At 37.7% G+C, this 16,855-nt stretch overlaps 1 protein-coding gene across 1 annotated transcript; it reads right to left on the minus strand.

Annotated features, from left to right (window-relative positions):
• Positions 1-1,242: 1,242 nt before the first annotated feature.
• On the minus strand, positions 1,243-11,718 carry LOC139712513 (CMP-N-acetylneuraminate-poly-alpha-2,8-sialyltransferase-like). The gene is made up of 3 exons (XM_071624328.1): positions 11,669-11,718; positions 10,141-10,674; positions 1,243-1,519 (listed from the first exon to the last, which is right to left on the minus strand). Exons 1-3 carry the CDS (start codon positions 11,716-11,718, stop codon positions 1,243-1,245), a joined length of 861 nt encoding a protein of 286 aa, XP_071480429.1.
• Between the last annotated feature and the right edge of the window lie 5,137 nt (positions 11,719-16,855).

Raw genomic sequence — 16,855 nt, forward strand, 5'->3', positions numbered from 1 at the left:
ACCGGGATGAAATATGTAATATAAAAGTACTTTTACAGCGAGCTCTTTTTACCTGATACTGAAGGTTAATTACTTGTAGTTATTGAAATAGACGCCAGCGAATACTGATTTACGAAGCAAAAAAAAAAAAAATGATGCATGATGTATATTCACTGCCTCTTTATTACTCTGTCAGATTTTTTTTTCCTTATTGTTTCATTTCTGTATGACAATATTTACATTATGAAAGTTGTCGGAAAGAATGTTGTTGCTCTTCATTTCCTTTTTGCATGTTAATGATATAAACAGTCTATTGTATTTTGTTATAGCTATTAATTGTGGTACCTATCATACAATGTGCAGATTGTAATAAACGTATGCTGAATATCAAAATATGTGTCCCATGTGGCTTTCGTTTACCTCTTTCATAATGATTTTGTTCTATATATGCAGCTATATAGGTACATTTAAAACAATACACACAGGACAAACAAGATACACTCGACTGAAATTCAACCGAATACAAGCGAAATAGCATATAAAAGATCACGAGTGAGAAGACAAAAACAATGATTAGAAAACAACAGTTAATACAAGGGTGTATTTCCTTTTCACAATACATGTACTTTAATAAATTACATGCGTGGTCTGCAGATAATGACACTATTTTCACATGTTTTTCATCGTCATTGTTAGCGCAGAGCTGTTATGAAGACCCTCTAAACATCATATACTAGTACACCAAGCTATTCATTTAATAAAGGATGTAACATTTCAAATAATTATGTAAAACTGATATGCAATTAATCATCACATGCCATGTGCCGTCATTTCGACATCTGTTAACGTGGACTTACGTTGTATGACTCATTGCCATGTCCTCCCACAGTGACAACACCATGTCTCAATCCACTCAAACATGTTGTGTGTGTGTGTGGTTTTTTTTTTTTTTTGATATGGGGGGGGGGGGGAGGGTAGGAGGCGTGGAATATTTGGGGGAATGATTATAGCTTGTCGTTTTCATTTTTACTAGACCATAGATTCCCTGAAAATAGAGGTCTGGATTTTATGCACCCAAGGTTATTTGAATATCTGAACAGGCTCATTCAGTTGGATTTCTGTGGACCTTTAAATCAGACCAGTCACGTACACGACGTATCAGTTTCGGCGTCGGAACACGACGTGTAGGCCGACGTGTAGGCAATATGAAACTATTAAAGGACCAACGTTGTGTTCAAGTCTCTTGGGTCTTAATTCCACCTATTACTCATCGTAGCAGCGTTCAGTCACTAATCGGAGTACACCCTCTTCGTCTAGCTCTCGCAGCAAAGCAAATTCCCGAGGCATCTCGTGCACACCCACTGTGCCGTTTTTAGAGTAAAACTGTCTCTTATTCGGTTCATAGTAATGGTATCGCAGTTCTCGGTTCCGGGAATCTTGCGGGAACGGATAGAACCCATAGATGTCAACATCATCACAGTGTAGAAGAGCGGCCGTAACAACAGACAGTCCCGTAGACGGCGCGGGAATCTTCCAAATCCTGTAAAGAGAAGGCAAACCCACACAAGAAAATATTGAGGAACTTTATTGCACTATGCATCGTTTTCCAACTGTAATATTAATGTCATAAACATATTGTTGTAGAAAACCGACTTGGGGTCAAGAGGGAAGACTCTGCAAATCCAACTTCAAGTTTATACTGGTGAGCCAGTGATTTTTCAGCATTATCTATAACTGGTCTTTTAAAAACAATCTGAAATTTTGATAGGTTACATTTTGTTATGCTATGTTATATGTATATGTTATATATATATATATATATATATATATATATATATACAATATATATATATATATATATATATATATATATATATATATATATATATATACATAAGAAGAAAGAGTCTCAAGTACGCCACGGATCCAACGAGAAGTTTTTTATTACAAAATTTTCGGTCTGCCCTAGACCTTCGTCAGTGTAAAGACAATGATAGACAATGATATCATTGTCTTTACACTGACGAAGGTCTAGGGCAGACCGAAAATTTTGTAATAAAAAACTTCTCGTTGGATCCGATGGCGTACTTGAGACTCTTTCTTCTTATGATTACAACATTCGAAATCCAACACGTGGAAAGTTCCAAGATATATTTTATATACTTGTATAATCGATATGTATATACAGTATGTATATGCATGTAAACATGTATTTATATACATATGCACTTGTATACATAAATTTTGACAAAATAAAAAATCCGAGGAAAATATAATTTAATGTACAGAGAGCTAATATAGCAAATACAACTCTTAGAAGTGTTCAAAAATAATCGAAAGCGTCTACCAAGGAACTTATCTCGCTGAGGCGATTTGCCAGGATATTGAATTCTTTTGGAGTATTGGAGCAAAAGTGTAAAATAATTTCGATCGCATGCAATTGACTTTTATATTCATGAAACAACCTCCACACTCAATAGTGGACATAAATAAAGCACTTGTAATGCGTCATCAATCTAGTAACCTATTCTGAGGCGCAGAGGGGCATTAAAGTGAATTATATAGGTATACATAATTATAAGAATGGAATGAACAAGGAAGAGATAGAAATGTATGTAAGAAACGAGCCTCTTTGATGTCGTAAAACTATGAATTTGCAAATTTCATGCTGGTGATCATACTTCTTTGGAAATGGAATAAATGAAATGAAATAAAATAAAATGAAATGAGTATGTAAACAAATCCAAAATACATATTCAACCAAAACTAGACACGACCATAAATGATATTATATGACTTTAGATTCTTTTTTTAAATGTTCTGTGGATTCTACTGCTCGGATCCTCAGTGGAAGAGCATTCCAGAGACAGAAATAAAAAGCTTTTTTCTTCGAGATTGGAGATTTTTCTTTGGACATTTAATTGTTTACTGTTACAAGAGCGGAAATTTCTCCAGGTAAAAGATTCTGAGACAAGGTTTTGCAAATATTTTGTAGCCGAAGAATGTACAGCTTTTTATGTGTGGAGCAGGAGCAGGCTCCTTTGCATGCGCTGATACCAAATGAATTCATAGTGCACATGGTCCAAACATCAGAGGAAACATAACCGTTAGTGATGGAAATCGAGAACTACTCTGCTGTAGTTACTTGTGCCATGTGCAATGTGTCTGAGTAATTATTGCCGTTTCAACACTCCGTCTCTGTGTTCTGGGCCAAGGCTTGCCTCAATGTTTTCCTGCTACCGGTAATGACACAATGAAGGTTGCAGTAACATCGCTGTAGTAGCAGTTTCTCTTTCCATTTAAAGGAGTTACAGTTATTTTGTAGAAATCCACCTCAGTCAACAAAACAGGAGTAGAACAAGCAACCTGCTCAGAAATCCCATTGTCAAATGCAATGAATGAAAGGAAGACAACCAAAGCACCATTTCTATTGAGGAAAGTCCAACTTCATAATGACAATGCATAATGAGAGGAATAGAATTTGTGTGCATGACAGACCAGCAGCTAACAAGGCTAATCAAGATGACAGTCAAAGCCAACAAAGAGAGAAACAAGTCAAAGGGATTAACTATAATATTCAATCTTCCACAACGAGACAGGCTCCACATTCTGTCTAGCAGATTGCAAGATATATAATCTAAATACTGGTTATGTTATGAAAGTTACGGCATATCTCAAACGGTATACGTGATGATCGTGCCCTAGCAATCTTTTTCTGTTTTCTGTCAAGGAGATAAACAACATAATAATTTTCAAGGCCACGAAAATGGACACTAAATAGCCCATTTTATACAAGAGTTTCAATCGAACTGGGACACGATATTGTAAATACAAATCATCATCTCCTCCGGTTTGGTTTGGTTTTAAGTAATTTATGTTCTTTTCTGGAAAAAGAAGAAGAAACATAATTTATCATAAACATTTATTTTATGCTTGCAAGCACGTGAAATCATTCTCGGAAATATGTGGAAGTATGTTAATGATGTTTATTTGGGGAAGTAATTCTGTTCAGGATGAAGGAATGCAATAAGGGAAAACACCAATCTTTAAATCACATTTAATTCTTGTTAAATATTCTATTCTCAAAAGCACAGAACATAAAAGCCGCCTAACAATGAAGTGACAATTGATATTCTAGAAGATAGATATATGAAAGGAAATTAGCTTCAATGAAGGGAACTTTAACTATCCATTTTACAAAATGGCAAAATCTCAAAGTAGACAAACTGGCATGGATGAGCCCGGAGCAACATGTCTACAGAGAGGGAGGTAGGGATGGAAGAGGTAGAGAAAAGGGTGGAAGGGTGGGGATAGGAGGGGAGCGGTAGAGGAAATGGTGGGAACACTGGTTTACCACTGGGTGGGAGACATAAAAGGGAATAGATTCTATTTAAGTGTCTTATCTACTAAACTATCTTTTTTATAATGGATATAATCTTTGCTGCAAGTATAGCTTAAAGGTATTAGCCCACATTTGTAAACCTGCAGCAATTGGTCTCATAGTTAGCATGGAGTTTGGGTATGATTGCAGTAACACCTGTGCAAAATTTCGTTCCAATTAGTCCATTACTTTCATAAAAATAAATGAAAATGCACCGTATGCATGCGTATAACGCTCCCTAGCTCCTGTCCACGTACGTACTACATGCATGCGATACATGTGTAAGTTACATACGTAGCTAGCCCGCGCTCGTAATTCGATTTTGGGTCGGGTTGACCCGGTTTGAAAATTGATTTTAAAACGATGATTTTCTCTCTTTTTATCGAATGGTATAGACAAAGAGCAACAGGTGAGGTATGTTATTGTTATAACTTGTACTTGAAGTCATATTGGACCTGTTTTATGCAGTTTTGATTTTCGTGGGTTTGCAAATGTGGGCTAATACCTTTAATTTCATCGATTATAACTTTTATGCAATGCTGATTTGTGTTGATTTTGGTAGGGCCTACAAATGTATTTTGATTTTTCATGCATTTATTTTGAATAAAAGATCCATAAAGGAATATGGAAAAAAAAAGCAACAAAAAGGATCGTATTTCCGACACTGTTTGAGGTCATTCTAGCGCGGAAGATCGGTGGATACTGCTAAGGCCTGATTTGTCGATTACTGATTATCAATTGTAAAAAATTACATAGCAACCGCGAACGGGTAAGCTCTGAGATTGTAGTACTTCCGGCGAACCCTTTTGGCTAACATATCGCAGTTTCGTAGTTTACCCAACTGTATGAAATGAACACATTTCTTATGCATATGCGTACATCTTAGAGTAAAATTCGACAGTCCTGCAGGCATATGCGAACTGCGTTTTCACTTTAACAAGACACCTATGTGGAATTTTACGGATGAAGATGCAAACATAAAGGGAGTGTCACACCGTTCCGGGCAAGCTACGCGGGCTTGTGGCGAGGAGGTAGTTTCCAGCACGTAGAAGATTTTCAGCGGGCGAACAAGAATGTTTGCAATTTTCATTCATGCCTTGTCATACCGTACCTGGGGAAGTTTTGCGGCTTGACTTACGGGGAAACAAATTTACTCCCCGGAGCTGTCCGCAGTTGGTCCGCACCTGACAGTATCTAGCGCGTATCTCGCCTGTAGTTGCCCGGAGGTGCTCACGCAAGTCCGATTTAACCGCAGCCAAGTTTTGAGCATGACCAAAACTTTTCCGGGTGAGTCGCGGGAATGCCCGGAGAGGTCCACGCAGAACACCAGTAGGAGGCCCTTAGCGGCAGCACTTCCCAGGCAACTCCCACGCAGGTACTTCGCAGTCCCGTATGCAGCAAAGATAATGAAATTCTGTGGGATTTCAGCCATTCCATCAGAGGAATTCCTTCACTGAGTTGTCAGCCCCCACGCGACTGGTACAAAGGTCACACAGTATACTCGCAAGTATGATTTAAGTAGAACGCGTCCAGCAAGTAAGACACTCGCTCAGATTCTTTTCCGCCCTCAGGAATGTCCGGTATGCTAGAAAATCCCTACACGTAACAAGCCCGAGTAGCTTGCCCGGAAAGGTGTGACAGGGCCTAAACACGGTTGCGGGTAAAAAAATATGCGTGCGCACCTCCGGGCGACTACGGTTGAGATACGTGCTAGGTACTGTCATGTGCGGATCATCTACAGGGACCTCCGGGTAGTCAAAATTGTTCTTTGCAAGTCGCACGCAAGGCTTGCCCGGGAAGGTGTGACACGGCCTTTACTCTCATGAAATGAACTACGTTGATGGAATTGAAACGACCGAGTGAGGGCGCTCAGCCTCAAAATACCCCGCTCCAAGGGCAGAAAGAGGGTAGAAGAAGTTTTACCATCCCCTTTTCCAGAAAATCAAGGAAAGTAATGGACTATTATGAAGGCCGAGCTATGTTCTGCTATAGAATGAGACCATGAAACTTTAACAGCCAGTCTATTGTACATATTGCAAATTGTACACACTACTAGTAAAAGAAAGGGTATTACACCAACTTAAATTTGTACATGACAAATCCTTGAACACTAACTAGTGTTGATCACTTTACGGTATCTTTGAAATTCTTGTGGTCAGTAGCTAGACTGATGTAAGCATTGTTTTTTAATGGCTCACAATCATTAAAAAAACGGCTGTTGATGTGTTGTTATTGTTGTTGTTTGTATAATTGCCAGAAAGCGCAGACAGACTTTCGCAAAATGTGTGCATTACGAAGACACCATAGAGCTATCTTTCATTTCAATTTGCTTTACATTGACATTTTCCATTATCTGCATTACAGTTTGCTGAGGTCATTTTTTTTTCTACACCTTGTTGTTTTACGAAGAACAGGTAAATATACATTAATAGTCGCTAGAGGTTTCATTACATCGACCAGGGTATTTTGGTTTGGTTTGGTTCTATTGAAGTTGGTGAATTTTCTTTCCTTTCTAATTTTTTCCTTTCAAATTCACTGCCAAATAGCAGCATTCCATTCTGAGAAAAGCACGCATAACATAATTAATTGTACAGCTAGCGTGTTCACTTTACCATTGTATCTTAGGTAATATTCTTAGGTAATAGCCAATGAGTCACTTGACTGTGTATATATTAAAAGTTCCAATCCACAAGATACAAAGATTAATGACATAGATATCTTCAAAGCCTTCGACAAATATCAACTGCTATCCAGTTGATGAAGATGGAAATGAGTCAGGAATAATAACATAATAATAAAACATACGATCAGATGTTCATATCTATTTATTCCTATAGATACAAGTCTGGTCTACCAAGATGAAAGATGGAGAAGCCTACAAAAGAACGAAAGTCGCCCCGAAAAAGGGTGGTGAAAATTAAGATATGACATTAAAGAATTTCGATGTTTGTCTACCAGAGTATTAGAATAACTGGTAATAGAAGAATAAGTGAAATCGTTGCTATCGTTTGATTTCGCGAAGGTAGAGGAATTTCAACACAGGGATCCCAGAGGGAAAAAAAAGTGTGTGGTGGGAACATCCCAATCACGTTAACAGAAAAGGAACGTTTGGCGTTGTGAAGATTTGTGGTTTGACATTCCGTTACGTATGATTGCGCAAAATGTCTCACACCCCTCCCGCAATCCTCTGTTGTTGTTGTTGTTGTTGTTGTTGTTGTTTTGACAATTCAGCCACTTTCGATTGAATCCTGTTGTATTTGGTGCCAGTTCGGCATTTCTATTCTAAAGGAAATGAAAAAAAAAACAATGTTTATCTGATACTGTTTCACATTACTTCCTCTCTTTTTCTAGTTCTTGGCAATGCATACTAAGGCACTGTGAGAAGTTGAATAAAAATGTATACAGTACTAGTTGCATTCAAGCGTATATGATTAAAAAGTATTTTCGCTTTTAAATTTTGGAATGATTGGTTGTTTAATGCTGTCACCATCTGATCAGATATATGTATTTCATGCAATTTGTTCTTTCTTTTTCCTCTGGATTAGTGAAATGAAAAGATTACGAGAGATCACGAGACTGAGACCCACGAGTCATACAGCTCACGAGTATGCAGCCCACTAGTCATACAGCCGACTAGTTATACAGCTCACGAGTATGCAGCCCACTAGTCATACAGCCGACTAGTTATACAGCCCACGAGTTCGACACTGAGTAAATAAAGCCCACGAGTTCGACATCAAGTAAAATAAGCCCACGAGTTAAACAGCGCCTGAGGGCTCGGTCACACTGCCCAAAAGTCGCATAAACGCATGAATCACGTAAGAAATTCGAGCCTTAGGGCCTACGCGATGCATGCGCGATTTGCGCACTTCATGAGTTTGTCTGACGTGGAATCTTCGGATATGTCCGCCGACGTGCGCCGGATCGGCGCTTTACGCGATTCCATGGGAGCTCGGTCACACTGCCCAAAAGTCGCGTAAACGCATGAATCACGTAAGAAATTTGGTTTTGCGTGCTTTTCCGTCGAGAATTTGACCATTTTCGCTGATTTACGCGATGAAAATCACCGATGAATTACGCAAGAACTACGGACAGATCACGCACAACACGGGTTTGATGTGCACCCTCGGCAGCAGGAATTGGCCTGACGGGAGATGATAAAATGACTGTTTTAACATAGCGCCAATCATACGTGAGTTGTTAGTGATACATCAGTGATTCATCAGTATTTCATAAGTATTACATGCGCTTATTTACGTGTTCTGTAAGAGATACATACGCCAATATATTTTTTTTCAGTGATTTTCAGTGATACGCAGGTGTTACAGGCGCGAAACATGCGTCGATATGTCTGCTAATCGTCAGTGGAAAGTCGTTGGTGAACGCGATAGCGGCAACATTTTCGCGAACGATCACTGATATTCCAAGCATATTTCGCGCATTGTTCGCGTAAGAACTACGCAAACTACGCAAAATTACGAATTTTCTGCGAGAAGAAAAGGGAAAAAATTATGTCCTGTCCATCTTCTAGCTAGAAACTGGGAAAGGCTATTAAAAGTAGCACAGTGGCATTTTCAAAGGTCTAAGATTACACCTTACATTGTTTTTGTCCTTTTTTGTGGGGGGGGGGGGGGGGAGTGGGTCCCATGAAGAGCAAAATTTTATTCAAAAAAAAAAATAGCGTGACAGAACTACCCCTAAAAGCCACAAGTGTAGAAATACATACTTGATGTCGCTGATGTCGCTGTTCAATTAGTTACAATCTCTCGCTCGACAGCGCAGCGTGACAAAATTGCACCAGCCAGTATTATATTTCCCCTTCATTGAACTCCCTGTACAGGTACATACTTGTAATTGACATGCAGATGGCGCTGTTCATCCTGTCGGTCTCGCGAGTCTTCCTTGTCTAGTATCGGTCTCGTGGGCTTTCTTTACCTAGTGTCGGTCTCGTGAGCCTCTTTTGCCTAGTGTCGGTCTCGTGGGCTTTCTTTGTCTAGTGTCGGTCTCGTGAGCCTTTTTTTGCGTATTGTCGGTCTCGTGAGTCTTTATTGCGAAGTGTCGGTCCCATGGGCTTTCTTTGCGTAGTGTTGGTCTCGTGAGAATTTTCTGCGTAGTGTAGAACTCATGGGCTGTATGACTCATGGACCTATTTTTTATGTCGGTCTCGTGGACCGTATGACTCGTGGGTGTCGGTCTCGTGGGATGACCCCATTTTTGTCTTCGCGCCTATGTGTGTACGTGTGAATATCTGAATAGTCATAATTTCATAAAGGTTGTTTGGTAAAACAGGGACAATTTCCCCATCTGCACATGATGATGATGATGATCCACAGCATCTGTTATAGAAACATTCAAAGGCGCAGACTCCTCCAAGACAGTTAGCAATTGAATGTCCGGTGGAAAATGTGAGTTTTGAGTGAGGCTTTGAAGTGATCCAGTTTGTCAATTTCACGGAGGAAAGATGGGAGGGGAAAGATGGGAGGGAGTTCAAAAGGCGAGGAGCAATAGAGGAAAATGCCCGGTCTCCGTATCCCTTTAGATGTGTGATGGGCACCTGGAGAGTAAGGCCAGATGAACGAAGGCCAGGGCGAGGCTGCCCTGTCAGTCTCTGATTTTTCCCTAGATAATTATATGTGATCTGATATTCGACATTAACGTAAAGCACTTACTCAACAAGAGAAACTGATCTCGCAGCAGAGTTTAAGGGTGAGCATATCCACAGATTCTATTATATTTGTCAGTAAAAAGCAAAATGGTTGTTACTGAAATTATTGAGATACCTGAACGCAAGATACATCAATGATTCTGGACTGTAGGCCCATGATGGCTGGAGATTCAGAGTTCTGTTAAACAGCGAAGCTACAGTACGCAGCCTTTGAGGATGTCCCTTCGGGTACCACACAATTGTCTTGTTGGTAATGCTGTACGTTCTCTCTGCGTAAGGAAGTCCCTTGTTATCTCGAAGTAAGTCACTTGGCACTTTTATTTTTGACAGTTCGAACAATTCTTCTGTGTTTACTGTAGTTAAACTTATCCTTGACCCGACATCAGATGAGAAATTTCTCCCAACGGGCGCGAGATTCAGCCTGAAAATAAAATCGTGTTCGTCGATTTCGCGTCCACACCGACTATACTCCAGTACCCCAGAGTTCCCGACGACAGCACATCGTGGCCCGATGGTTGGTAGTGGTTCCGTCTGGTTTTGTGCGATGATAGTAGATTCATTGACGCCGAATTGAAAAGCCTCCGCTGCGATGCCCATGCGAAATATTCTGAACGTTGTGTTTGTGTCCAAGTATTTCATAATGATTTTGCTGTAAGACAAAATAAACGAGGTATTAAAAGGGAGAGCTTTTCATGGCACAATGTTCGAGATATTACATTTGATGCATAATTATGTGTAGGTCAGTTATATCACAAAATATCCTGCAGTATCATATTATAAAATTTTCGCAATAAAGCCTAAAATATAGGGAGATATCACTATTTTTCTCAATAAACCATAACTGTAGACGATTTAGTTTAGAACCACTTTTATCATAACCATTGTTCACATTTTGTGTATTTTATAATACTTAACATTGATTATACTGATTCAAATTTTTACATTGGTTGTTTCTATCCCTGACTCAAATTTTAGAACTATTTTGAAGCACTAAAGCTGGGTTTTTGTTTCAACCACAAATGGTAAATAATGTCTTTAAGGCCTGGTTAGAAGAGTACAAAATGAGGTCAGTTTACATAGAGATCAGTGGGTCAAGATAGAATGCTTGGATACGTGTTGATAGTGAACGTAATGTACCCCAGAGAAATTCATACGTCTTCATAAAATTCTTTTGATTAATCAGGATGATACTGCGACCTTGTTTGCGCAATTCTGACATCTACATCGATAACTAAGACGTAAGAAAAAGTCATTCAAATATAAAAACATCGATGAGATATGCTGAATAACATCATATAAGATATAATAATATAAATTTAAATTACGAAATGCAAGAAGAAGGTAGGAAGCGTAGACCTTATTGGAATTGGGTTGATGACAAGAGAAACATTTATGAAACAAATAGAATTCAAGATGTTTTATCAAAATCGTATACCTAAAGTTATTAATGGCATTTAAAGTATCACAAATTTGCCCCACAAAAATGAAATATTCTAAGCAAGTGTGTATGACATTTCACAATAAAAGTGACGATGTCATGGCTTCACAATGCTAGACGTACAAAACAGATTGCTTTCATTCGTGTGTGTGTGTGTGTGTGTGTGTGTGTGTGTGTGTGTGTGTGTGTGTTGATTGTGTCTTACCGTGAACTAGCAACAGCTGTAGCTGATAATGGCCTCTTCATGTGCTTCATATGTTCAAAAGTCGACATTAAAACTGTACTGTCGTATGTATGTCGAACGGATACTTCAAGCCTCGCAATCATAGCTGCTGACTCTGAAATAGAAAATACAAAACTGAAGTAGTATTTTACATCATTGTCGATCCAGTATGATTGTAGTATAGTATGATCGTTTTAATGGGATAGAGTCTTCAATATTGACACTTTTCTAGGAGAGGACCCGCCAATTTATACACCAAAGTCAGGAGGGACATTTGGGGGAAGCATTTTTTTTTAAATCTGATTATCTATCACACCATGTAGGCCTAACCCTCACAGCACAGGGATATCAAAATAAAGTAAAGAAAGCAAAGGGAACAACTTCAATTCTTACGTTAGTCGATGATGCAAATGAGTAATTCAGGTTTTTCATGTTCTACAAACATAATACCCTGGTTTTATTGCTTTGTGCCTATATCGGAGCATTTTCAACTTGTTAATACCATGATCCCTTATACGATACATAAGTTCTATGTGGAGTGTACACAACTTGAGAATGTTGTTTGATGGTTGGAAAACAAATCTGATTACGTCATCATTCAGCTATTTCTTGATACTGCAGGGAAGGAATTCCGTATGCTTCTGAAACTTGTATGGTACAGGTTTTATTTTGATTTTAGTTTGATTAATATTACCATTTATTTATTTTTCGTGTGTGTGTATATAAGTAAGTTATTCTGTTTTCACTGAAGCAATTATGAATGTTGGTCCTACACGTTTGTTTGTTCTTAATGTTTTTAACAAGGACCCCTTTGCAATTCAGCCCTAACTTTGGCTAAAAGGGCAATCCTTTCCATGAGTGGAGAACGAATACATAAAAATGAATAAAAAAAAAAACTAAAGAAAAAGATGAATTGATTTTCAACTATACCTGATCCTCTTTTGCTGATGAGTAAATGCATCTTCCCCAGGTTGGCTCTCCACACAATACAAGCAACCAGGATCACAATGACGAGAGCCCATGTTCTTCCCCGGCAGAAAATTGATCGTTTCATCCGGAAACGGAACGGATACATGCTTGAGCAGCAAACTCACAGCGATTTCATATCTTCCCACTTCTTTGAATCAGTATGATCCGCTTCATAAACTATACACGGTCAATCTCTGCTTGGCTCACTCGCGTAGAATACGAGCGTGCGTAGAATGATAACCCACAAAGACTGACACGTTTCATTGCGTGATATGGGTTATTAAAGGTAACTGTGATATCGATTACAACAAATTATGCTAATAAGATAATGCGTTGACATCATTGGTTCATAAAGATTGCTGTGAAACTCACTCCAGTCAAAAATTCAGCAAACTGAATCCCCGATAGATATAAAAGTCGTAATTACGAAATTAACACTATGTTGATATGAAGGGACGATCATTGTAGATTATTCTTTTTTATTTCACCGGTGTAAAACTTAAGCATTACATAATGGGAAACTTGAGAGACCATGACATGATTACCTCATCTTATTTGCATATGTAACTTCGACAGGGCTCCAGGGAACTCCATAAAAGGAATTGAGTCAGTTTTTGGTATATTCCAATGAAACTGTGTGAACATTGATAGTCTCCTTTAAATCTACTCCTTTGAGTCAAACTAAACATTTTCACTGTCTTCTTCTTCACGTGTTCTGTTGTAATGTGATGTGATATGATGTTGTAATATGATGTTGTATTATGGGTTCTTTTTTGTTGTTGTTGTTGTTGTTGTTTTTTGCTCTTTTTTTGCTTTTTGTTTTTTTGTTTTTTGTTTCTGTGTGTGTGTGTTTTTTTTTTGTTTGTTTGTTTGTTTGTTTGTTGGGGGGGGGGGGGGGTATTTCCTCATTGCCATATGTTGCGGATCCGGTCCAGGGCAGCATCAGTCGCAAGTTCTGAAAGCCTTCCTGGGAACATCCGCAGATGGCATCGTCCTCCACGATCATATGACGCAGTTTAATTTAGTTCTATTTTGTTTTTTATTTTTTCTGTAAAATAAACCGTAACCAAAAAAAAAAAAAAAATAATAAAGTCTGTCAGTCACAAACAAACTACAAGCTTCAATGTCTGATGCCTTTTTACTTAAATTCTAATAAGTAGTGGTTATTAACACATTTGACTTTCAGAGGATCAAGGTCATATAGGCTTACATCCAAAAATCCCACGTACGACAGCACTACTATGTTGAATCAAGCAAAAGTAAATTAATCAAATAAAATGCATATTGTAATCATACAACTCCCCATGACAAGATCATCATGCAGACCTGGTTAAAATTCAACACAATTCCTCTGAGTATTAAAATTTAAGTGGAAGAATATTTCGATGATATTATATCTTCCGATGCTTCAAGAGGAATAGGCACTGATACATATTTTACCCCTCATCTCGTTATGTATTATTCAATACGTTTGTTGATCTGGATTCATTTTAATCTAATCTCTCATGGGGAATTTCCAGTAAAAGCAGAAATCTTATCTTTTTTTTTTACTTCAGAAAATAAATCCGTTATTTTAAGAATTTAGAATCAGAATTTAGAACTTAGAACGAAGTTTAATCAACTATTCAAAAGGGCTGTCTTTAATGTATTGATTCTCGAAACAATCCCTACTTTTACATTTGAAATTTTTATTTATTTTATATTTTTTTATAACACAGTGTCCATTCATAGCCAACTCGTCTTTTGTCTTTTATTTTGAACAGCCCCAGATCACTCCTAGCGCAAATAACCATAAGACACAAAGGTTTCTGATGTATGGAATCCATTACCCGAATATCTTCAAGCTACCTTTTCACTGTTTTCTTTTAAGACCGTATTAGTGGACCTTACTGTGGAAATACAACCATGAATGATTGGCTTGAATGACAAAGCCTGATTATGCTTTCTTTTTTCCCCTTCTCAAACCAAACAAGACTTCACTCTGAACAATGGCAATATTACTCCGCAAAGACAAAGTTCCCAGCAATGTGCACACTGCATCACACTTTGCACAGCACAAACGTATGCAGTTTCCTTTAAAATGGCAAATCATTATTATCGATTATGACATTTTATACTCTTAATGATTCAAGCTGGCTGTATGTGTCCTTAATCATTAAAAAATGGATGGGGGGGGGGGGTCACAGGCAAGACTGATACCAATAAAAGATACCAAGTTTTGATGCTTTAAAAACACAAGCAAAGTATGGATGCCTGTCTTTTTTTGCCAGGTGAATTCATTTGCGTCTGCATAGTTAAAGAATAAATTAAATTAAAGAGGTCTTTTTCAACAATATAAGCGGCGTTTCATTTTTAAGGGGAGGGGCGAAAGAACATTGAGCTTATGCTGAATACCCACCACGTGAGAAAAACCCTGAGACTGACATGGAGAGGGAAAAAGAACTCTGGAACGTTTTTACAAGTGTCCCGTCATTTAGCCTGGAGACAGGGCTGAGACATTTCTAAAAAGTGATTAATTCATTGTAAATCACAAGAGGATGTGATGTAGGATATAACCTCTGTGGCCTAGAATTATATTGATAAAAATGTTATGATCAAACCGTCCAACTCCAGAGCCTGATTGTTAGTTTTCTCGTTTATTTCTCTCTTTTCCATTTTCAAATTGAATTTTTGATGTAAACACAACACGAATACAACTTTATATAATATATAATTATGTACACACATGTGTGTGTGCATGTGTGTATCTTTTAATTGATCAAACATTGCTAATTGTATATTGTGTTTATACATTCAAGATTAATGTTTTTCATGTGAAATTATAGAAATAAAAAAAAGACTGAAAACAGTGGTTGTGTGTTTGTGTTTGTGTGATGTTACGAAAGAAAAAACGGTGAGTATAGCTTGGCATTATTATTCCTGTATACTGTTCCTCCTTTTTGGAAAAAGTCACGAGTTGAATGCATATATATATATATATATATATATATATATATATATACATGTATATATATATTGCCATGATTGTGAATTCTTATACACGGAAGAAAAATCTATGTAATAAAACCGAAAAACGCAATATTTGAACATAAATATCATTGATACTATCAGTCCTGTATTTTACTGTAAAGTTGTGCCTTACTAAAATGCTAATATCCTGTGTTTGATATAGGCCTACTCCTGGGTCCCAGTGAGATTATACATGCACACATGTCAAACATACCCAAAAGCAAATGACAACAACAACAAGAACAGTAGTAGTAGTAGTAGTAATGTAAATAATAATACTAATAATAATGATATCAATAAACTCTTCAGCAAGGCTTTAAAGTACGATAGATGCAAGTAGACAAATCCTGAAACGTTTTGTCCTGAAAGATATTCTGGTACAAGATGAGTTTATTATAAAATCCACCGCATCATCAGTCTCTCTTTTGCATGTCGGTGCTTTTGAGAATTACAGACTGTATATAGTTATATTGGGAATCTCTAAACAGATAAATGAAAATTCAGCATGACGGTTGGTACATAATATACACTGTAGACCCCCTATACGTATGATTCGCATAAATCACCTCTTGGTACTGACATATTTGTAAAAATATTTGAAGCTGAATTATATTTCGATGAATATAGTAAAGGCCCATGGATATGCCAGACATTTCGCTCCAGCTGGCCTGGTGGCAAAATGGATTCTATTAGACTTTTTTATTTTTTTATTTTTTTTTTGGGGGGGGGGGGGCAATTTTGGGTTCCTGATTCAAATATAAAATGTATTTACTTAAAGTATACTGTCATTAGTTTAGGAACTTCTGTCCGTCTCTTCTGAAACAGACTGAACAGTTTGAATAAACACACAATTGATTCCTACGTAGAAAAATCAGTGAGATTGATGAAGCCCATTGAGAGACATAATTAACCCTAGTCTTACTTTGAATGGCACTTATTCAGAAAGACACGTGTTGAATGTTCTTATGTACAATCAAGTTTACACAGCTGACAGCCAACAGCTGTGTGTACAAAGTGCTGTTGTGAGTTTTGGATTGTGCATTACAAAACAAACAAAACGTCGCACGACCTGACTTTTAATTCAATTTGCAGGGACTCAAAATAGGGGAAATGAATCAACCTGATAATTTTCCTACTTTTTTTTCTAAAAAGGGTAAATCTTTTTTTCATGTATAGACTTATTGTTTGTAT

This window comes from Diadema antillarum, unplaced genomic scaffold (assembly GCF_040938485.1).
Source record: "Diadema antillarum isolate AM-2024a unplaced genomic scaffold, OU_Dant_1.0 seq00001815_RagTag, whole genome shotgun sequence".
Taxonomy (NCBI): domain Eukaryota; kingdom Metazoa; phylum Echinodermata; class Echinoidea; order Diadematoida; family Diadematidae; genus Diadema; species Diadema antillarum.

What these genes read in the sequence shown, in the direction of transcription:
- LOC139712513 (XM_071624328.1), bottom strand. Translation starts at nt 11,718, where the DNA reads ATGAAGCACATGAAGAGGCCATTATCAGCTACAGCTGTTGCTAGTTCA. An exon ending in ACAGCTGTTGCTAGTTCACG is followed by an intron (nt 10,675 to 11,668) that starts GTAAGACACAAT and finishes TTTGTCTTACAG; the next exon opens with CAAAATCATTATGAAATACT. An exon ending in TTGATGTATCTTGCGTTCAG is followed by an intron (nt 1,520 to 10,140) that starts GTATCTCAATAA and finishes TTCTCTTTACAG; the next exon opens with GATTTGGAAGATTCCCGCGC.